This window comes from Melospiza melodia, chromosome 18 (assembly GCF_035770615.1).
Source record: "Melospiza melodia melodia isolate bMelMel2 chromosome 18, bMelMel2.pri, whole genome shotgun sequence".
In the NCBI taxonomy this organism is placed as follows: Eukaryota; Metazoa; Chordata; class Aves; order Passeriformes; family Passerellidae; genus Melospiza; species Melospiza melodia.
In genome coordinates this window covers 9,975,538-9,999,046 of record NC_086211.1, presented here as the reverse complement: position 1 = coordinate 9,999,046, position 23,509 = coordinate 9,975,538, and the positions used below count along the sequence as shown (strand labels likewise).

Sequence of the window (23,509 nt, the reverse complement as noted above, 5' to 3'; positions counted from 1 at the left end):
GTTTTACTCACCTGCACACTCTGTAAAACAGGAAGCTCCATAACTTAACCTCTCTGAGGATCCTGCAATGACAGGTAACAGAACAGAGAAGTGCTGCAAATTTGTGTGCAGCTCAGAACAGACCTGCTGCTTCTGAACTTCAGTGAAATTACTGAAATCAAAGCATGGTCCTCAAAACAAATAAATCCATGAGAGTTTTTCTATCAAGTATACAGACTGACAGAATCTCACTATTTCTGCTGTTTTCCCCAGAATGCTGGGGGAAGATGCACTATTTAATGCACCCTTTCCAAGGAGGGTGCTCTCCCACCTGCCCAGTACCACCCAAAGAGCTCAGCAGGCAAACTGCTACACTACAATAAAAACCCAGACAAAGCTGCTACAAGAATTACTACAAACCTACAAGCTGTAACATAATCCTCTGAAGTTTTGCCAGTGAGAACATTTCTTAGTAGAAGTATTCTGCATTGAGAGATCAATCTTAGCAGAGGAAAAATTTCTTCTACTTACTCCCTGAAGCTCCAGCCACAACAGCACAGAGTAAAATGATGGCGAGCAACCCTGTGGCCATCGAAATCACCTCCTCAGAGCAGAAGTTCACAAAAACACATCAGTTCTGCTCTCAAAGGCACCTCTGAGCAAGGCACTGAAAGAAAATTTCCTTCACAAAGCAGGAGCTCACTATTTCAACTCCCCTCTTCCTGCCAGAGGAGGGGCTCTGGTAGGGGCAGCCTGCAGAGGGGAGGGGGAGGTTGTGGTAAGGGGGAGAGACAGACACATCACCCCTGATCCCATCCCCAACAGCATTTCAGCCTTTTTGTAAAAGAAGAGAAAGAGAAGTTAATCTATGAGAAATCCCACAAAACTACAAGGAAAAAAAATTAGGTATATGGCATCATAACGGAGCAAATGCTCAGAACAATCCCATGCAGTGAGTTTAAACTAAATTAACAAATATAAAAGCCACCCTAGCAATCAGTCCTTGACAATCAACCAAAAAAAGCACACAGGATGAAAGCCTTTGGGAGTAAAGGGAAGGGGTTTCCATTGGGAGTAAGCAAGTTCATGGGAAGCAGCTCATCCCACCAAAGTCCCAATCCTCAAATGGGTGAAACTGTGTGTGAATAACACACAAAACCACTGAACCACCATCCTTCTGGTACCAATCAGGTTTGTAGAACACATCAGACATAGGCCTTCCAGGCAGACCCCTCTTCCTGGGCCAGGGCTCTTCCCACATTGCCCATGCACTCTGAGCCCATGTACCCCTGAGCCATGGCCACAACTCAGCTGTGCCTGTGTGCCAGCACCTCCTAAGGGAAGCCTATGGGCAGGCAAACATTGGTTTCCTGCTGCTGCAAACCCTCCAGTCTAGGCTGAGCTACTGCTCACTACAAACCAGGGCAGTTTTTATTGAAACATCTAAATACAGAATTAAGTGCCTGAATAGCAGCTAGGCACTAAATGCACACTGAAGTCAAACCTTTAAGATAAAATACCACGTAAGTGTCCTGTGCACTTGACTCAGGTGACATCTCTCATGTAGTGATTGGCAAGTGCAGGATGGAGCCCAAGAGTCGACATCTTGTAAGCATTTTTCCCTACCTAACACAGGTGAGCTTTTCTTAAAAAATCAAAACACCACCCCCAAAACAGGCAGAAGAAGAACTTCCTGAAGAGAAATTTCCAGCACATTGCTGTCCGAGATAATATTAAAAAATGGAAGAAAATCTGACACATGTGCTGCAAACACACTTGTTTAATGACACACTAGAGACCCACTCTGGCTGTAAGTCTCAGAAAAGTATTCATCCATTTTAATGGATACGGTACTCAAGTTTGGAAAATGAATTTAATAAAAAGTACTATCTGTCACACAACAGGTAAGCCTGTCCGTGGACACCAGAGAATTGTTCACCATTATTGCCAAGAAAGCCTGAACTTTTACAAACTGGCAAAGTCCGCAAAGGCCCCACAAATAATATTAAATTAATATTATCGTAACAATGATAGGAGGGAAGAGCCCTTGGCCAGGGTCCCACACCCACCTGCGCTCGCCGCACCTCCGCCTTCCTGCGCTCGCAGCCCTCCCATGGCCGGGAGCTCCGCCTGGTTACGGCCCCGAACGGAGGCCCGGAGCCCTCACAGCGCCGGGCACCGCCGGGAGCCCGCGGCCGGGGTGCCCTCACAGCGCCGAGCATATCCCGGAACCCCCCTTCACAGCGCCGGGCATGTCCCAAAGCCCCCCTCACAGCGCCGGGCACCGCCGGCAGCCCGCGGCCGGGGTGCCCCTCACAGCGCCGGGCATGTCCCGGAGCCCCCCTCACAGCGCTGGGCACGTTCCAGAGCCCCCTTCACAGCACAGGGCACGGCCCGGAGCCCCCCTCACAGGGCCGGGCACCGCCGGCAGCCTGCTGCCGGGATCCCCCACAGTACCGGGCACCGCCTGGAGCCCGCGGCCGGGGTCCCTCACAGCGCCGTGCACGTCCCGGAGCCCCCTCACAGCACCGGGCACGTCCCGGAGCCCGCGGCCGGGGACCCCTCACAGCTCCGGGCATGTCCCGGAGCCCTCCTCACAGCGCCGGCCACCGCCCGGGGCAGCAGCACGAACATGCCCCACCTATGGGGAAAACGCGGCGAAGGCGCTGCGAGGTACCAACACTTTCCAGAGCGTTTTCCCAGCCGAAGTTAAGAGATGGAGGGGCCACCTGTCCGCCCCAGGGCTCTGGCAGCGGCCGCTCCCCGGCGGGCCGGCCCCAAACTCGGCCTCCGGGGCACAGCCGGGGCGAGGGCGGGCAGAGCGAAAGAGTCAGGGATGGCTGCGGGGAAACGGGTGATGGGCTGCACCTCCAGTCCGGTGTCCAGTTCCGGGCCTCTCGCTACAAAGACACTGAGCTGCTGCGGCGTGACCAGAGACGTGCAGCGGAGCTCCTCATCAAAACTGATGAGCAACAGCTGAGGGAGCTGGGGGGCCTGAGGAAAGGAGTCTCAGGAGGGACCTTTCCTTCTCAGCTTGCAATCTCAGCATTGCAAGTGAAAGTTTTACCCAAAAGTTTTAATTGAAAAAATATTTCTAGGGCCCGGGTTGCAAGAAAACAACACATTTTCAGTGTGGCTCTGTGTGGGACAGTTGGCCTGCAAGGCAGACCATGCCATTTATCAGAGACTTGGCCCAGGTGAGACTGAAAAATTTCTCCCTGTAATTACATTTCTTTTAACATTTCACCAATCCATGCGTTTGGAAACATTCCAAATATTATAATTTTTCAATTACAAGCACTAGATAGAAAGACAAAGCTTTTATTTTAAATAGAGTCAGTTTTAAAAATAAACAGTAATTTCAACATAATCAAACACAAAGTGCTTTCACACAAAGCAAGTTATATCCTGCATTTGTTTGTCCAAGGTAGGTTTAACAAAGCAGGTTACTTTGGCACAGTCTGTAGATTATTCCATACACAAGAGAACAAACACACTTTGCATTTAAGGAAACACAACTACAGAAGGGCAGCAGAAAGCCTTGCAGAATGCTGAATTGGAAGCAAGAGCTGCCAACATTGTGTGTGCTATGCAATCCATACAAGGAACTTAAAGAGAATCAATGGACTGTCCACATAAATCTTTTTTTTTGGTGTTTTGCATTCTGGTGCCACCACCTCAGATTTTCCAATCATTGCTTTAAAGAGACAAGGGGAGCTAAGGTAATAACAATTGGAAGACTTACCAAATGAATATATAGCAGGATTATCCAGACCAGACTGACAAGGTACTAAAAGAATTTAAAATCCTTCGTACCATGCAAGCAAATCCCAATTTTGGAAACACTGCGAGCTTCATTTCTTCTGTCTTGCTCTGACAATAAACTGACAAGAAGCACATTTTCTGTGACACCCAGTAAGGCACAGGACTTGCTCGTGTCACCAGAACAGAAAATTCAATGCAGCATCACCCAAGCCCTTCAGGAACACAGAGTGCACTATGGGGGTGCACCAGGAGACAAAAGCACTTGTTGGTACCACATCATCAGCATGGAAAGCTACAAAACCACCAGCTTTTTATCTCCATCATCCTCTTGCCAGTGAGTAGCTCCTGATGTACATTCTTATGGCATAAGGAGACCAGAAACCTTTTCCAAATGCACAAGGAAGCTCTTAAATCACTTGCAGACGGGCTCACAAGCAGCATCAGTTTACAAAACCTAATTAAGACAAGGCCTAGAGATTGTACATGATCTACAAAATTACTGGATTTCAAACATAAAGTGTTGAAAGACTTTTGTAAAACTAATTTACACCAAATATATACAGAAGGCACATTTGGCAAGAAGAGTAAATGCAGTATTTTTATTTGTATTTATTTTAGCTTTTTACTTTTACAGGTATTAATACAGTGTTACCAACACAGCCTTGTTTAAACACCTGTCTGCCTTTTCTGGACAGGTATCATTTAGGTTGGACATTAGGAAGGTGATTTTTCCAGAAAGGGTGATCAGATGTTGGAATGGGCTGCCCAGGGAGATGGTGGAATCACTGTCCCTGGAGGTATTTCAGAGAAGATTGTGTGTGGTATTCAGCACCACAGTCTGGTTGATAAGGTGGCATTAGGACACAGGTTGGATATAAGGATCTCAAAGGCCTTTTCTAACCCAGCTGATTTTGTGATTTGGATTCTGTAATATGCATCAAAATGTTGTTTGATCCAGTTGCTTATGACACAGAAATTACTTCAACCTTCAGAGCCTCATTCCCAAATTTTTTGTGATTATCATCTTAAATAAGCATATCCAGCTTAAGTTTCTAAAAACAGAACTCAACTTTTATTTAATTTAGACAAATCAGAGAAACTCCTTAACACACATTTTACCTTCATGATAAGGAAACAATAATTAATGAGCAGATCAACAACTAAAAGCCTGGATGTTTTATTTGTGTTTCAGGTGGAATTTGAGCCTTAAGATAAGGCTGAGGTTTGTTTATGGTCAATCAGCTGACTTACATAAATGTACAAGGAAGTTTTCCAATGCTATAACCAAGGTTCTCTGGGCATTTCCACTGGCATGAAGAAGACTTTCAATCAGCAGTAAGAAAGCCTCCAGCCTAACAAAAACCACTGAACAAATTTCTATATGAACATCTTTACTTCAGATTAGAGACATGACTAGACTTGAAACTGGCAAGGAAATTCAGACACCAGATTCATTCACTATTTTTGCACAACCACCTGAATTGTCCATTTGGGAAAGCTACCTCCAAGAAGGAAGAAGCTTTCAGGTTTGGTTCTCTTCAAACTACAAAAGTTTTAAAATGAATTCCAGTGGTCATGAAAAGATGACAACACAGGATTTCTATTTTCAAAGAGGAGCACCTATCTCTGAGGCAACTCCCTGCAAGTTTGTAAGCAGTGCTGCTGCCAAAGCACAGGCCTAAATAGTTCTCCATACATGTCCTCCTCTTGTTCTGTGCTGAGACTTTACAGTCTCAATGCAAGCACAATGTGCATCATGCCTGAGACAAGATTAACTGAAGAATATCACCAACCTGTTCTGTGTTAAGCAAAAAGGGAAACACTCCATTGCTCTCCATTGGTGCTGGACTGAGTGGCCCATACAGACTAGGTATGCTTTTCACAGACCTAAGTGAGACTCCTCCTCTCAAGCAATTGTGTATTCAAACCATCTAGCAATAAACATTACTTTTTATTTGTTTCCAGTGACAGGATGCACAGAAAAATGGAAAGTCTCCATAAAGCTTCAGAGAGGACCTGTAGAGGTGCTAAACAACTTCATCAATCAATGTATAAACACTGGCTATAAACGTTTGTAAGAGCCAACAAGAGCACTGCATTTTGGACAGGTGTGATCCACATCCTTTAGGGCATCAATGCAGAAGGGAATTAAGCAGCAGCCTGCTATACACCTGCAAAGGCAAAAACAGAGAAAAACACTGCTTTACCACTTTTTATACACACAGGAAGGTAAAATGTATTTTGTTCAAAAGCAATCAGTAAAACTGGTGCCATAAGCTTTGGGAAGAACACACATGGCTATGGAGTCCATTACTGAAATGTTCCAGAACTGCTTTAAGGTCCAGTAGGACACAGATGCAGATGTAGGCTAATTGAAGGCTCAGGTCCCACACAGAGAAAGAAAAGCTGAGAGCTCTGTTTAGCTCTATGTTAGAGCTAAAAAAAGTCAAGGTAAAAGTGCAAATTGGAGTTGACTTACCCCAGCAGGCAGAGGCCACCACATGACAGCCAGGTCAAAGCTCCAGAGTCATACGAGAGACGTGTTACTATCACCTGGTTACAGGAAGGGCAGACCATCTGAACTGGGCGGTCATAGAACATTACTGGCTGCTGCACGTACACCGTCTGAACAGTAACTGGGCAGAGAAATGGCTGGTTACTCCATGAGGAACAGGAAAAAAGAGTAGCAATCAACTTCCTCTAAACCAGGTACAACTGAAATATTCAGGGCTCAGAACAATGAAATACACTATGACAGAAATAACCATGGCATTTCCTAATGCAGAAATACACTGTCTTAAAAATAAAGCTGCACTAAAAACTGCAGAAAGCCAAATGATGTTACTGATATCACTGCACACTGAGGGATTCACAAGAAAAGATTAATCTTACTCTCTTCAAAAGTACTTTTGGCAGGTGTTGAACACCTGCAAACCACAATTTTTCATCTTCTAACAACACCTATTATACAACCACTTTGACACCACCTTGACATAAGGTACAGAAGAGTTCTGGAGGCTTACTGGGGTTACTTGCTGGTGGAGGCTGTCCCATGTGTGGGGGAAGGTTTGTTCCCTTCCCATCTGGCATCTGTCCAGGGCCAGGGACGGGATAGGGGTGAGGATAGTTCACATTGATTCCTACAGCTTCCTCATAAGAAGGTGGTGCAGAGGGGACAGGTTTGGCACTTGCAGCAGACATGTCTAAAACATCAAAGAGAGAAAATCATAACAGAAGGTATTATTTATTAATGGCAATTGACAAATAATTTGGCTTGAATCAACAGCAAGAAGATAACTAAATTAAAAGGAACTTTTGCCAGCATAAAATTAATTGGCTGGTATTTGTTTCTGATAGTATTAAATGTTAATCTTGATTTCACTGTTGTTGCCTACTACCCAATTCCTTTTCACTGGGAATTTTTTACACTTTGACTCAACACCAATTCTTCCTTTATAAATTAAAAATACTAAAGGAGGGACGTGGGGCTTTATTAATATACTAAATAATCTAAGTCTCATAATTCTCCAAGAACACTATTTCTAATCTCTCTTGTTCTCCTGAAAAACAGAACAGTATGATAGGCCACATAGTAGTTGCTAACCAATGTAAGCCTGGTTTGTGGTAAAACTTCAATATTTTAAAAATACTATTTACCTCTGCTGTAATTTGAAAGAAGAAGTAATTGTATTAAAGGAAAAAGAAACCCAAACAATTAAGCATGTCCAACTGAACTCAAAGCTTTTATAACTGTCAAATATATCTACTATATCTACCCTTTCCATTTTTGCTTCTTAGCAATGTTTTAATGAGTTTGTAGGGCAAACTTTCCTCCACCAATTGTTATTTTGTTGCAGAGGATAGGAATGCTGACTGCCGCCAAGAAACTACAGCAGGTTCAATGCAGACTTCCTCTCCTTCTCCCCACCTACCCACTTCCTTTTCTTTGTGGAACAAGGTCTCATGGCATCAATGCTGACCAAGCATCTCCCTTTCCCCCTTCCTCCTAAGGACCATCAGACAGCTCTCCAAGAGTCAGACTCCATTCTGCTGCTGCACACATGATCCCTCTGTACATATGCATGTCTTTTCACTCAGTACTGTCTGGGAAAGCAAGCTGTATTTGGAATATTAATTCTATGGTGCTATGAAAGTTATGTAGGAGCTCCAATTACCCACAGCACTACTGTGAATAAAATAAGGGAAATTGCACTGATGCAATCTGCAGGTTCAAAAGACAACATGGCCAAGAAAAAGAATTTTGGGTGTGTCTGTTTAGGACTGGTGTCACTCCATCCACACAAAGCTTGGGTGAGACCCAGCACACAAGTCCCCAACAATGACACAAGCCCTTCCACTCTCCCAGAGCATGGAAAAGTCCCTGGAATACTGGTGATTACCTTCCTCACACAATACAGCTTTCATCAGGATTTCAGTGAAGTCTATAAACACTTCCATAAAGAACTTGTCACAGGTTTGTTCACTCTTCCAGGCTACACAGGACTAATCAGCTGCACTGGAGGCATGGGGATACACCAGCAAACACCAATGTTTATAAATTTCAGGAGTCTCACAGTCTTCCCAGCAGATTTAGCAGAAATGTGGAAAGGTATATTACAAAGGGAATTGTGTACTCAGTCAAGTGTAGGTTTTATAGTAACCCTGTGGCCAGGAGGGGTACAGAAGAACAGACATGCCTACAGGTGCTGGAGCAGTAATTGTGGTAAGCCTGGGACAAACATTGCTCCTTCCCACTTTTCTCATACTCACACTGCAGCTTTGGCAGAATGAAGAGGAAACAGGACAGCAGTCCAAGATGTTGAAACTCAGTAAGTTTTTGTAGCAACAAGTATTTCACAGCTATACCCTTAAAAAACACTGATCTTCTGATTTCTTTAGAAAAGAGAAGTTTTCTCCTTGTGACTAAACTACAGAGCTGAATCACGATCTACTGGCCCCACTTGGTGTGCTGGTGTTGGCTGGGGGTGTACAGGAAGCCAGGAGGGGACACTGCCAGAACAGCTGACCAAAGGGATATTCCAGACCATAGAGCATGACACTCAGCCATAAAACCAGGAAGGTTTTTGGGAGAGAAATACTACTCAGGGACTGGCTGGGCAATGGTTGGTTGCTGGTGAGCAATTGCTCTCATTTGCTTCCCTTGCTGGATTGTATTTCCCTCTGTTAGCTTCCTCTTCATTACAGCTATTAAATTATTACTTTTCTTATTATTTTATTTCACTGTAACAGTTCTTATCTCAACCCATGAGTTTTCTCACAGCCATCCAGTTTCTTCAGGGGTGCAGTGAGTGAGCACCTGTGTGGTGCTCAGTTGCCAGGCGAGGTTAAACACACAGCTACTTCAGCTGCTCAGCTCTGCTGCACTGACAAGCAAGTTGTAAGAAATTGAATGACACCTTTTCACAGATTTCAAAGTTATATAACTTCCAGCATGAACACTTCAAGTCTTGATATTTACTTATTTTAAATTACATTGCATGATCATTTCTTACCACCAAAGGGTTTTGAACAATCATTTCAGTTTAAAAGAGATCAAGGCGCTTTTTCTGCACTTTCACTTTTTTTTTCTATTTCTGTAGGCAAACATGAGCAGGTTTCAGGTCCTCACAGCACTTTGTGGAATCCCTTTTTTTTTATTTAGGTTTCAAATCTGTAGCACAAACAACATGTAAAAAGTACTACAGTGAATGGTAAAAAACTAAAACCATGTATGAATTCCTTGAAGTTATCTATCTAAACAAAAATTCCTAATAAACATCAAGATGACATTGGGACTACAAAAAAGCCTCTTCAAATTACTGAATAATGTAGATGTAACCACAACTTCAGCTTTTCAATTTCATTTTTCTAATGTCCTTTCTGCTTTAAATGTCAGCTCTGAAGAGATATTTGATCCATCACTTCATACAGTCAGTGCAAATATGCAAGTGTGTTTCACACTCCAGGTCTTGAAAATTAGGCTGGGGACAAGAGAAAAAGAAGATAATAGCCCACCTCTCTCCTTGGTATGTAAAAAACCAACCAACCAACCAAAAACCCCTCTAGTAAAGAGCTGCTTACAATTACAGCTATCCTAACCTAGTCTGGCCAAACAAATCTGTTGATGCCCTTCCCTTAATCTCTTGCTAAAATTTGGCACAATTTAATCCTTAAATAAACAATTTCTATGCAGTCCTCTTCACTAGAAATCCCAAGCTGCCCTCTAACAACAGGGGTGGTTTTGAGGGTTCCCTGCACATCAACGTCTAAGACAGCAACTGGTCAGCAACACCGAGAATGAAATACAGGTTGAAGCTTTTAACAAGCCAGCAGGATATACAGGTTTATCAGAGCACTCGGAGTTATGCAGTGCAAAGCCCTAACACAGCACCTTCTTGGACCACCAACTTTGTCTGAACTCTGGACAACTTCCAAGTTTATCAACCTGCTGAGAAATACTATCTCAAAGTTGTTTAAATTCCCCAGGCATTTGTGAGAGAATAAAATCCAGTAATCACAACAAAAAAAACCCTCTGACATACAATTTCAGGAAGAACCAACAGCACTGTGGTCACCTTGAATTCTAGACTGGCGAAGTATAGTAGTAAAAGTAGAAATAAAAGTAAAAGAAGAAGCACGGTGTGTTCCGCCGGCAGGAGCGATTTCAGAGGCCAGAGTATTACTTTTATCAAGTAGTCAAGTTTTGGAATAATCCTGTGAGTGGCTTCATCCTGTGAGTAACCCCCTCCCCGGGGCAGGGAGGGCCGCTCCGAGAGGAGCTGCTGCCGCGCGGATCCCGAGAGCATTCCCTAAGGAAAGGGCCACTTTCCGCCTGCCACACTCGGGAAAGCGAAACTCCGGCCTCGCTCGGCCCCCGCCCACGGCCTCTCCCGGACGGAACCGGGACCGGGACCGGGACCGCGCCGCTCGGGACACCGCTGGCCCGCGAAGCCCCAAGCTGCCCTCGGTGCCCCGGGGGCTCCCGCGGGGCGGGACCAGCCTCAGAGCCGCGGCTTCTCCCCCTCCCCGCAGCCGGGCCGGAGCACCGGAGCACCGGGAGCGGCCCGGGGAGGGCAGCGTTCGGGCCCGGCAGCGGCCCCGGCGGAGCAGCAAAGCCCCCCCGGCGCCCCGCTCTGCCCTGCCCTGCCCGCCGCACCGCCGGGCTCCGGGCAGCCCTTACCGTGCCCAGCCGTGCCCGCCAGCCCTCCTGGCCTCTCCGCTCGTCTCCACTCGCCCGGGCGCGGCCACCGTCAGCAGGGCTTGGCTTGTCCCGTCCCGTCCCGTCCCCACCCGCGTTTCCTCCTCCCCTTCCCCCTAGAGCAGGCGCCGCGGGGGTTGCTCGGGAGGGCGCTCCGCTGGCCCCGGCCGGGCCCTGCCCGGGAGCCGCTTCGGCCGCTTCCCCCGAGCCATCGGCTCCCGGAGCGGCGTGTCTGGGCAGGACGGGAAGGGAACGGGGAAAGCCTGTGCAAGTACAGGCACTCCTGGCGCGTTTCGCAGTCACGGCCATCGGGAACTCCGCGACTTTCGCCAAGAGCTCGCTCACATTAAACCAGTAATCTTCAACTGCCCCATCAGCAGCGCAGCCAAGCACCACGTTCTGTAACACTGCTAGGAAATCACTTCACTACTTCTACAGTGCCCTTTACCTTACCAGATCAGATATTTCAGACAACATACAAGAACACATAAAATGATCAACAAAACTTTCAAGTTCAAGATTCTGTGATTTTAGGTAGTGCCTTTACAAGCAATTGAATTGGATTCAGTCTTTGGAAAACGCAAGAGTATGTCAATCCTTCCTCTATCCAGCTGCAGGATAACACAAAACTAAATTATGGCCAGATCCCTAAACGGGCTTCAAAAGGGACTGCTTCACATGCTGGTTTGTGTGAATCTACCTTAGACTGAAGGGTCTTGATAACTAACCCCTGCGGATTATCAGCAGGGACAGTTCATAAGGCCTTTTGGCTGAAAACATCTAAAATCCGTCCAAGTCCTAGTTTTGTATTTAAGTATCTTCTTGAACCTTGCCCTAAGGAACACACTTAAAACTTCAAATCCATCCTGGAGCAAGGAGTCAGGTTTTATAGGATGAAGGAAGTTTACCCAAAGTGATGATAAACCCAACAGGAAGCTCTGCAGTCACAGTAATCTGTTGATTCACCTGCAAGTATGGGCGCTTGGGGATGTCATCAGAGGTTGAGAGTATTGAGGGCATGAATGCTCCAGTCCCCCCGATTTAGGGAGAGGAGTGTGGAGTGTGATTTACCAGTACTGAGATTAGAACTAGACTTAGAGGTGAATAAATTTACTTCATTACCAAGAAATCACATAATATATTCTTTTTCTCAGGAGCAAAACCTGAGTAATTTGGTCTTTGTTGGCCTGGATTAACTAAAGTTGGAATAATTGTTCTCTTACTAACTAAACCCCCTTCCCCAGGTGGCTATGAGCAGCTTAGGAGCCACAAAAGAGATAAGCAATGACTGAACACATGTCCCAGGGTGAAATAAGGCATGGCCTTCAACTGAAAGCCTTCTTACTCCAGCTGCCAATGCTCTCTCATGTGTTGTGTTTTGCATCTAGTCTAGGCTGGCCCATGCTCCTCCTTGGGGACCCCAGGTCCTTTTTGCCCTACTACTGTTTCCCCCAAATGTCCAAGTAGGCAGTTGGCATCCATTTACTGGTGAGTGTATTTCCTCTCACTGTCCAGCCTCCTTCTCACCCTGCTCACCATCTGCTAATTCTGTCCTTTTGCTGGATGGCACTGGGTGAAAGAAGCATCAGCTTTAGCCAGCCACTTGGGAGTGTGTGGACAATTACACAGAAGTCACAATTAATGGAATGTTGTGTAGTGCTCAGTGGAACAAATCGGCCCAACACAGGCAATTGGCTCTGTGGCCACCTAAAGTAACAAACTGTATCACTTTCCTGGGGAATATGTATATCCTTGCTAATAAATACTTGTACCACCTTGAGCCAAGTGTGCACCTTAGGCACAGTTATCCTGTCCATCAGGTACCAAAAGTAAAGCCCTGCCTCTTAATACTACATTGGTGTTAAGGAGTTTTATTCCTGATTCTCAGTGACAAGCTTGTGGAAAACTGGCAGGTTTGCTATGGAGAATTGATGAGGCTGCTTGGGCAAGGATGAGCTGAGGCACTTGCTTATATTACACCTGACTTGAGGGAGGCTTAAGCCCTTCATGGTGTCTGGGCTAAAGTGTAGAGCTCCCAGCCCAGTGCCTCAGTGAAGCAGAGAGTGTACTCACACATGGTATGGAGACAGGGCCTCAGCCCCCTTATCCACACACAGCAGGCTGTATTAGCAGTAGAAATCCGGTCCTCTGAGGAGATGTGTGGCCAGCAGGTCAAGGAAGGGGTTTCTGTCTCTCTGCTCCACTCTCATGAAACTCCACCTGCAGGGCTGCATCCAGGTCTGTGGCCCCCAGCAGAACAAGGGCGTGGAGCTGCTGAAGCAAATCCAGAGGTGGCCATGAAGATGTGCCAAGGGCTGCAGCACCTCTGCTGTGGAGACAGGCTGGGAGAGCTGGAGATGTTCAGTCTGGAGAAGGCTTCAGACTGACCTTACTGCTCCTTTCAGTACTTGAAGGGGCCCTATAAGAAAATTGGAGACAAACTTTAGCAGGGCCTGTTGCAACAGAAAAAGATATTACGATTTTAACTGGAAGGAGGGGTCAGTTTAGATTAGATATTAAAAAGGGAGACTTTTATAATGTGGGTGGTAAACCATTGTCACAGTTTGCCCAGAGAGGTGGTGGATGCCCCTGGAAACATTCAAAGCCAGGTTGGACAGGGCTTGGAGCAACGTGGTCTACTGAAAGATGTTTCTGCTCATTACAGGGGCCTTGGACTTTAAATGAGATTTAAAGGTCCCTTCCAACCCACACTGTTCTATGATTCTGTGATGGTGATGTGCAGTTGTAAAATGTTGATGGAAATGAAGATGATCAAGCAAAGGTCGGATGACCTTTACTGCTGCCTGAGCTGAGTGGAGGAGGAAGCAATACTGAAGTATCATGTCTCTGTTCTGCTTTTGATTCAACCATTAATCCTCACTCAGCCTGACCAAAGGTAACTGAAATCCTCATTATCCCTCATTTAGCTATGAAACATCCACCAGCATGCAACTGAGAAAGTGCCTTCCTCCCCACTATCTAAGATGGAAGCAACAGGTAACCAATTATATTTGACTACAGTCTCACCTCAATTATCTGAAAGTATAAAATTGGTATTTGGAATCCTCCATGTAGAGGATGAGAATATGACCCCATTTCATAGACAAGTGAATGGTTTTGCTCCTCTCTCCTCCCCAAAGGAGAGATGCCTCTTTAGTAAGTTTCATGTTTCTGTGTCAGACCATACATGGGTGAAACTAAGCTTAAATAACTGTGAAGTGTAATGAAAAACTGAATTTTTAATTTACCATTGCCTGGTGCTAAAGCACTAACAGCATTTATGAACAGCAATTCCAAATTTGTATTCCTGTTGCTTCAATAAGTAGCACTATTTGTGAATCTGTGCTTGTGGATGTTCTTAATAAACACAACCAGACCAGAGTGCCAAATTGATAATAACCAGAAATAAAGGCCAGCTGCATTCAGCCCCTCTCATCTCCAGCACAGGTGGGGTTATTTTGTGCCAGATTTCTTAGTCTAATGGAACAGAGCTACAGCCCAGCAACCAACCTGGGTGAGGCCCAGGAAGCCCACAGAGCTCCCCCAGAGCTGCTGCCTGCACGTTGGCACCCACAGAAATTCCCTTCTTGCAGCACACTGGATGACTGGGGGCACCACAGCCAGTGCCAGCTCAAGACATGCATGAGGAAATGTGGCTAGAAACTGATATACAGCTTTTTATCTCACCCCCACCCCTGCTTCCCCATGAGCTGTGTACCTGAAGATTGTAAATATAACTCATTTTTAAAAAATCATACATAAAAAGGCCCTGTGGCAGTTTCAGAAGCCTGACACACAAATGCAGCAGGATGTAACCACGAGAGCTCTGCTCCATGCCAGTCCCGTGGCACGGTGTGATCAGCAGCCACACCTGCTCTGCTCTGTTCACTGTTCAGCTTCTCTCTGCTGTACTGAGTCATCACCAGGGCTGCTAACAGCACCGTGGAAATGTACAAAGCATACAGTGGATGTTGTGTCATCACACTGATTGCACACACGCTATTGCAGAACACCAGCAGATGTCAGTTTAACCCCAAAAATAATTGCATGCTGGATTTACTAGCCTTTGCTTTTACAGCAGTAGGCTTCTGTAAATGAAGCTAATTGAAGTTTAAAAGTTGATGTACATTTAAAAGCCTGCTAGCCATATTTTACATACTATAATATGGTCTCAATAACATATAAAATAAGTAAACCTTCATCTCACCTTTAATTTCTCCTGCCTGGAAATCACAGGACTTGCACACATACAAATAAATCTTTTTTATGTGTGTATGCCATTTTGCATATACTGATTTGCTGAAGTTAGATAATTTCTATGACTTTTTATCATTTCAGCAATACTAGATACTTATGGAGTTGTACCAGAATGCAGTTTCAGAGCAATAATCAATGTACAAAGAGAGATTTAAAGAGAAGCAAGGCAGATATATTAAGTCAAATAATCGTAAAGCATGTTTGTTTTTTTTCTTCACTGCTGCAATGGCTGATTCAAGTTGCTAAGCAAACAGAACAAAAACTCCAACACAATTTCAACAGTTAGTACAATGATACAAGTGTTGAAGTTCACATGGGAAACCTCAAAGATGACAACAGGATCTCACACTTCAGTGTCATTTATCACATTAAACAGAAGCAGTATATCTAATCTAAAACTGCAGATGATTCCCCAGGACTGCAATTGATTGACAGAATTGTGAAATTCATCCAAACCTGAATATTAGTATTTTGCTGTCCTTCTAGTACTGCTTCCTTCTTAATTACCAACTCCTGTAGTGTTCTTTGGCCATCATAACAACTGATATCAGCTGCCAGACTGCAAAACACAGTACAACAAAATATTTAAGCATGTAAATCATATTATCTCCCTTAGAGAGTGAAACAGAAGTGTGGTGTCAAAAGAAGTAATGATAGATTTCTTTTTCTCAGAACACTTGGCACTTCAGGTAAAGGATTATGAGGAGAATAACCACTCACTGCCAGTAATGGTTCTCCTAGTATGAACAACTAAAAAGAAATTATTATGATAGAAAAGCTTCATCTTTAAAAACAGCAGGTCTGTCTTGATTAAATTATCCATTATTTGATGGATTACCTATTAATGCCATGACAAAATAGAGAGGAAAATTATGATTCTCCAACTATTTACCCTTCAAATTCATCTTCCTACTCCCTTGTCAGGGTACAGGAATGATGTGATTTAAAAATAAAGCTGCCTGATTGTTTTTCCTGTAGACAGAACTGAAACATGATTTCCACTGCTCTGATGTCATTGCTGAACGAAGTGTTGAAAAAATCCTTTCTTCTTACCCTTCCTCCAGAATAATGCCTGACCTGCTGTTTGGCCAAGCTGTGGTATAAGATTGGCATAAATCAGCCTTGCCAGCTCTTGTATCTGACACTGAAATCACTGATCTAAATCTTACAGTGAAGCTTCCTGCTATTTTGCTTGAGGCAGCAGCCAGACATGTTTTCATGAAGTGCTTTGATCCAACTCTATGGATCTAAAGTGAGTAAGGAGTGATACAGTATTCTCTTGTGCTTAATTCTGATAGAATATTCACACAGCTGTCATCTGGAATCCAGGATTATTGTGATCTAGTTGGGATATAGGCAAGAAATACAGAAATATGTATAAAGATTGAGATCATATTACTAAAATTTCATAGTTATCCAATAAGGCTTTCCTTCAGGCCTCAAATACCCCCTTCCCTTAAAGTCTGTTTCTAGCATCCCTCACACATTATGTGCAAAGCTAGATGTCTGTAAGCATTTATTTTCTTGTGCTTCTCTCACTTTATGAGTTATCGATACTGATTTATTTATTGGGGTGTAATTTCTAGGTTTTTTTACTTAGGGTCTATGATTTAAGGATAGCTTTGACATCATGTTTAGCATTTCAGTTGCCCACCTCTGCAGGACTGCCTTCATTGAAGCCACTTCCGTGAATCTCTCAAGTCTCAGCTTGGAAGGGCTCAGTTCCTGTTTCAGAAGCTCACACATTAGATGTTGTATCTTGTCACTTGATTGTCTGTAGGAAGCAGCAAGCCAGGAAGCTTATCATCATCTGGGCACAAATGTCACAGCTACAGAGCTCAAACAACAACAGCAGTGTGAGCACTGACAGCCATTTACCAAACATGACTAATCTTGGTGAAATGCAATCTCGGCAGCCATTGCTACACAGTAAGCAAACACTTCTCCAAATTTGCTGCGCAGCCTTGAGCGGCTTGTTACACTGGATGCCAAATGTTTGGGACACTCCTTGTTTGAAATGAAACCTTTGTCTTTTCAGACCGATCCTTTGTGATAAACAAAGCAATCAGTAAACAACTGAACGTGCTTACAAAGACTTGGAATAAAGATAAGTGAACTAGAAAGCCTCAGGTAGGCTGGTGAGAGCTGGCTGATCTGCTGGGTGCAGAGATTCTGCAAGTCTTGATTGTATGCACAGCTCCTCTTGAATTTGCCCTGCAGCAAAATCATGTGGTCTGTGACACAATCACAACAGAATCTACAGTAACTAAAAATAAACTGCTTCTCTGCAAATTTATGGCTCAATGTAGTCCAGTTTATAAATAACTGTCCGGCACTGGTCAGCAAACACAGTTCCTTATGATTATCACATTGTCCACAGCCTCATTAATTGACATTACAGCCAGCTCTTTTAGAACCTTCACACACTTGCAACACGTGTGTTTAGTCCCAGGTGATTGTTTAGTAAGTCATCAGTTCTCTGAGCAGCTGTGTTACCCTCATCTGTATTCCTGACCCAGCTGCTTTGCCACTTCCTTGGTAGGTTTCAGCAGCCCAGAGTTGCCTCCCAAATCCATTGTAAGGAGCTGCTACCTCTGTGGCACTAATTCTGTTACACCTGGGTGCTGGGAGGGCTTGGGAATCAGCCACCTTCCCAGCACCTGTGCAGGAGCAGCTCACAACTGAACTCAGAAATCTGCCCTAAAGCCAGGAATGGCTCTGACCACCTGCAGGGCAGACACAGCTACCAGCACAATGAACCTTAATGTTTCTTTAATCAGATGGGAGTGACAATAGTGCCAGTCCATCCACTAACTTTTATTAATTTAATCAAATTTGAATTACAGTCTTTTTGATTTTAAACAAAAAAATTGAGTCCAAGTTAGATTTTAAGTCAGACCAACAGCTGAAGCTGTTTCTTGTTAGAACTGTACTTTCAATCTAACAGCAAAAACATCACATTTGTAACAATTTTTTTCAACTTTTGCATACTTGTTTTTTGGGAACATTTACTACAAATTTTAGAAAAATAGGCAGTGGGCTGTCTCCAAAGGACTTTTACAAAAGGGAAATTATTTAATTTAGCAAGCACAATATTTTGACAAATAGTGGGGATTAGAGACCTCCCCATAAAATGAATCCTTATTGCATTTGGAAAGGATTTTTCACTCACTAAAGAATGATGTAAGAGTTGTCACTTGCATTCTACCAAGAAAGTATCAAACTAGTATAGGTCAATAAAGAATATAGGTATCTTAATTTCAAATAATATTTTCACAAGTTATTTATGTCTGTAATAAGAGGAAAATTTTTGCTTTCAGATTTGAAGCAAGGGAATTTCTAAAATTATTTTCTCCTTATTGTTGGCATGCAGCAATTATGCTGCTTTGACAGATTTCTCGGAATTACTTCTGACTGGTTCTCAGATAAACATTTTAGGTTATTGACTTGAACTTACTTAAATAGAAAACTGCAGAGAATTTTACATTTGATAGTTTTAACAAGTGGAGCAGAGGAAATCAAGCATCCTCAAAAGTAAGGGAACCAAGCAAACTCAAGTAACTTCAACTGAAAAATAAGTCCCCAAGAAGAAAGATTGTTTGCACTGAGCTACAAATATCACATACACAAAATATTATGGTCTTTAAATATTCATCTCAAGGATTCAGAGTGTGGCTTGTCCACAAGATGGCAGGCACTGTATCCAGAAGGTGCAGACACAGAAATGTGCTTTGTAACATCTGTGGGGCAAAAAACCTTCATGGTAATTAGCCGCCTTAATTTCTTTGTCCTTCTAGGCAAGCACAGAAGAAAACATGTCTGTAATTATTTTCTTGGTTTGTTTATATAATCCAAAAATCTGCTTGCTTGAGATAAGCAGATTTCCGTTCAGATGGAAAACAGAAAATGCCTGTCATCCAGGGGAACTCCTTTTTCTCTTTGAGATTTCAGGTGGCTGGAGCCAGGTTAAGTCATACATAAGAGGCAAAGGCATTGCAGGGAGAAATATTACAACCTTACCAAACATCTGGTTTTTACCAGCCTACTGCCTAGGAGAAGCAGGAAGAGTGGAAAGGGCTGAGAGTTTAAAGGACTGACCAAACCTGAAAAACTCAGAGTGAAGGCAACAGTGCTTCATAGGAAGATAAAATTAATGATAGTCCAGAAGAAACTATTGAATGTTCAGCTATTGCTGATTAGTTCAGACACTGGGTTTGGATACCCAAAGGAAAGACACAAATGTCAGCTGCAAGAGCAGCCTAGAAGAGCAATGTTAAATCAGTGTGAAATCAGCATCTAATTTCCCCATGCAGAGGAATGTGACAACTTTTTAATTAAATGTCAGCCTGTCGATATTTTTCAGATAAGTTTTGAATGTCAAATATACCAAATAAAATGGAATTACAGTGGGCAAATTGGTTAAACTCCTGCTGACACATTTAATTTTTATTCTCAGTGCCCTACAATAAGCATTCTAAAAAATTAAAGCTTATCTTTTTATTATAGTAATGAATCAATTTTCAGGTTCTGAATGCAAGGCATCAACCAAAATATTGCATTTTTTCCAGTTCAAACCCTATGTGGAGGCTAGAATTTGTTTATTTGAGGCTAGAATTCAACAGCAGACATTCAAGCTGCAGTTATCATCCTTCTGGAATTGAGGCTGTGTGTTCAACCATACATTATTATTCTGGGGACCACTGACCTGAAAAAAAGGGAAAAACCTGCTTGTCTTTGCTTCAGTACAAGCACACTGGATGCTTTTAGCTGTGATTATCTGAAGCACTTACGAAATCTCAATGAAACTCAAAAAACTACAACTTTCTTCAGCAAGAGCTGCACTGAATTCCCAATTACACAGGAAAAGGTGGATGGGTGATAACAACCCCGCCAGGATTGTGAGTGACAATGCTGCAGTTGCAATTCTGCTCTTTCAGCAGCTGTGCAAAAGCAAACTGGAAAACAGATCCAGGTTTTTCAGGTTCACAAAAAAAAAAAAAAAAAGGCACCAGAAAAGGGCGAAAGTTCATTTCATAACAGAAACTTGCAGTTATTTCTGCATTTGAAATGAACTTCCAAGAGAAAGACAAACAAAATACTACCTACAGACAGCAAAGATTTATTAGGACAGACAATATTTCATTGGATTCCTGCAACTATTTCTTTACTACACACATTACTCTTAAAATCAATTTCTCTGACCTTTCCAAGTTGAATGGGATCTATGTTTTCAAAACATTGTTCTCTTCCATATCATCCATGCTCCTTTTTAATCTTTTAAACTTTTGCAAATAGATTAATTCCAGATGTTTCAAGCTATTCCCTCTATGTGAACTTGGTTATGTTTTCCTTCTTTCCATCTGCATCAGGATGGCAGAACTACCATCACCCTCTTTCCCTTTAGCTCCTTTATTAATCAGACACAAGTGTATAATAACTATTAATAATTAGAGTTATTTAAGCAAGAAAAGTGAACCTAATTCCACTTCAGTGCTTTCACTATCCATGAGATATTATTCCTACTCCTGACAAGATCTTTCATCAACTCCAGCTTCTTCAGTCATCTTTCTCTTCCACCTTGTGCTTCCATGCCATCCCAGCCCTGGAAGCACAGCAGCTCTTCCCTGGCTGGCTGTGGGAGAGCTGTGGGACCACAGGAGGGACAGCCCCTGGCCCTGCAGCCTTGTTCTGCTTCATCTCACAGCACCAACCTTCTTTTTCCATTTCACAGGGCCTGCCTGGAGCTACACAAGGTACTGCTGTTTCTTCAAACCATTAAATGCGTGTTCTGAAGGAATTTATGCTTTCAAGGATCCCTGCTGTCAACAGGATTTTCACAGGTTGCAAGCTAAAGAACCTGTTAGCAGAAAATTACTGTGTGGCTCCTGCACAGTAATTACTCTGACAGCTCCCCAGTCTTCTCTCAAAGTGACACTAAATACACCAAAGTTCAAGACCATGAAATAATATATATATAAAGTAAACACACAAAGGCATTCAAGATTGCCAGTAATACAGAATATTATCCTCCTAAGTGGTTGAAGCTCATCAGATGCTTCTGAGTAATTCAGCATGCTGCTTGACCATATCTAAACTCAGTGCTAATTTATAGCCTTGCTTTTCTCTTGATTAGCATTTAACTGAACCTTAATTCAGTGATTAACCTCCAGCAGATAAAAAATAAGTAGTTTGAAAGGGAATGTAACATAGTCACAAGTAGGCTTTACCATGGTAGTGCCCAGTTGTTAACCAAGGGCATTCAATCTCAGTTTATTAATCTTTTATTTAGAGTCTCCTGAAACCACATAAAAATATCTTCCTCCTTCTTTCACTTTAGAAATCTGTAGGGTAGTCTGGACACCACACCCACAGACACAGCAATTTGGAGAATCTCCATTGTAAAGAGATACTAAAAATACACATTGTCATAAACTGAACTGTTGTAAAAAAAAAATTGCTAATGTTTTGAACCTTAAAATTATTATGGAAGTACCACATAACAGGAGTAGATGAAAGAGAAACCACCAGTTAAAATGAAGATGAAAAAAGATGCTCATGAAAAAAAAAGCAAGTTTTACTCAAGGAGATACAAGAAAGGGTTAAGAAACGTAGGGGTGAAAAATACTTAAGTTTACTTCCCAATTTAGGAAAGAATTTGTGTATCACACACTGATGGATGTTTACCAATACCATGCCCCAGTGAACAAAGTGGATGAAGCCCATGTATCAAAAGTAATGGAAGTAACATTTCATCACAGATCTTAATATCAGCAAGCTTTACACCCCAGTGGTGAATCCTCAAACAAATGACTGCAGGAGGTGTATTTTGAGTCACAAGAACACAGCATTCTGTGGGACTTTGCTTGTACTGCCACAAAGAGCAGCTGGATAAAACCACCTTGGATTCTTAAAGGATGCAATATAAATGCTTTTTTTCACAGCCACCTTGCCAGCATCACTAACACTCTGCTTCTCACCTGCAGCCCCAGTGTGAATGTGCCACTCACCCAGCAGCCCAAGCTGCAGCCAAACCCTGGACTCTGTCCAGCCAGCCCAGGACACACTCTGAGCTCCCCCAGAGCTGCTGGCCTGGGCAGCTCTTCAGAGGGGGTGACATAATGGCCTGCAGCTGAAAGGATCCCTTTGAAACAAGCTGCTTTCCCAGAGCTGGCTACAGCCTATTTACTAGGCTTCAGCTCATCTGGAAGAGATAATACAAATGTTTCCACTCTCCCATGAATTGCTTGAGTTGTATTGCAGTCCTGGACGTGACAAAAAAAGTGGACTGTGTAATTTTAAGTGTTAGGATTGCATATGTTACAATATGTGCTTTTTAATCACAGAAAGAAGTAGGTAGAGAATTTAGGAGTTGAAAGCAGATATCTTTATTAATTTCCTTTCTAGGGCATGTAATTCCCCATCAAACATGCTCAGATAATGCCTTGCAGCCAGCAGCACCACAACATACTGAGCTCAGCTGAGCTTACATGCAAGGGGAGAACTGGGTAGTTTGTATCTAGGACATAATTGCTTAGCAATGTTTTAAATAACATTTAAACCCTTCCATAATGTGAAAACTAGGCTTAATGTATTAAAAGCCTCTTTAAACTTAAAAATTCCAGAGAGCCACAGTCTCTTTGAAATTTAACAAAACATTGGCAAATATCTTTCCTCTGAATACCTTATAGTGGGTGTGTTAAATTTCAGACCCTGCATTGCTTTCCTCCCACAGGAGACAACATTGGATTGAATGAGCTGTGCTAGCAAATCTCAGGGCAGAAATCTCCAGGATCTCAAGGAGTGTTGAAGAGTCAGCCCTACAGCAGGGCTATCAGATCCTGTCCTTTGTCCCTACCTCACTGAAAGCAGCACACCATGAGGGATCTCTGCTGCCATCAGTAGGGACAAAAAGGTATGCTGGATATGTATTAGCCTAGAAAAGCAACATCTGCTACTAGGTTTGCTTGGTATTAGGAAGACTTGACAAAATTTTTAAAAAGAACTTCAAAGCCCTGAAGAGTTGTCTCTTTTCATACCCATAGCATTCAGCTGATACTGTCAAATGCAAAAACCAGAAAGAACACTACAGAGACATCTCATAAACCTCTCTGTTATGTTTCATACAGCTAGGCTGGTTGTATACAGGTTAATACCTTACCCTTTCCAGATGTTTAGCCATAAAATGAACATTTTCATATGCATTTTCTGAACACAGGAGTTAGAGAATACTAACACTCCATGAAATAGCCCAATAAAACATTTGAAAGCAGAAGGAAGAGCTACACTTCCAAACCCAGTATCCAAGGCTAA

At 43.2% G+C, this 23,509-nt stretch overlaps 2 protein-coding genes across 2 annotated transcripts in view; both read right to left on the bottom strand.

The window, feature by feature from the left end:
• Positions 1 to 2,201, bottom strand: part of LOC134426445 (uncharacterized) — a 72,112-nt gene extending 69,911 nt beyond the window's left edge. The window contains exons 1-3 of the mRNA XM_063171454.1: positions 2,049 to 2,201; positions 311 to 353; positions 12 to 62 (exon numbers count right to left, since the gene is read on the bottom strand). Coding sequence (XP_063027524.1) covers positions 12 to 62; positions 311 to 353; positions 2,049 to 2,201 — 247 coding nt within the window. The remainder of the gene's footprint in view (positions 1 to 11; positions 63 to 310; positions 354 to 2,048) is intronic.
• Positions 2,202 to 3,284: 1,083 nt separating this feature from the next.
• LITAF (lipopolysaccharide induced TNF factor) lies at positions 3,285 to 11,029 on the bottom strand. The gene is made up of 4 exons (XM_063171072.1): positions 10,925 to 11,029; positions 6,768 to 6,947; positions 6,224 to 6,380; positions 3,285 to 5,915 (listed from the first exon to the last, which is right to left on the bottom strand). The coding sequence occupies exons 2-4, from the start codon at positions 6,943 to 6,945 to the stop codon at positions 5,807 to 5,809; spliced, it is 444 nt and encodes a 147-aa protein (XP_063027142.1). The 5' UTR covers positions 6,946 to 6,947; positions 10,925 to 11,029; the 3' UTR covers positions 3,285 to 5,806.
• Between the last annotated feature and the right edge of the window lie 12,480 nt (positions 11,030 to 23,509).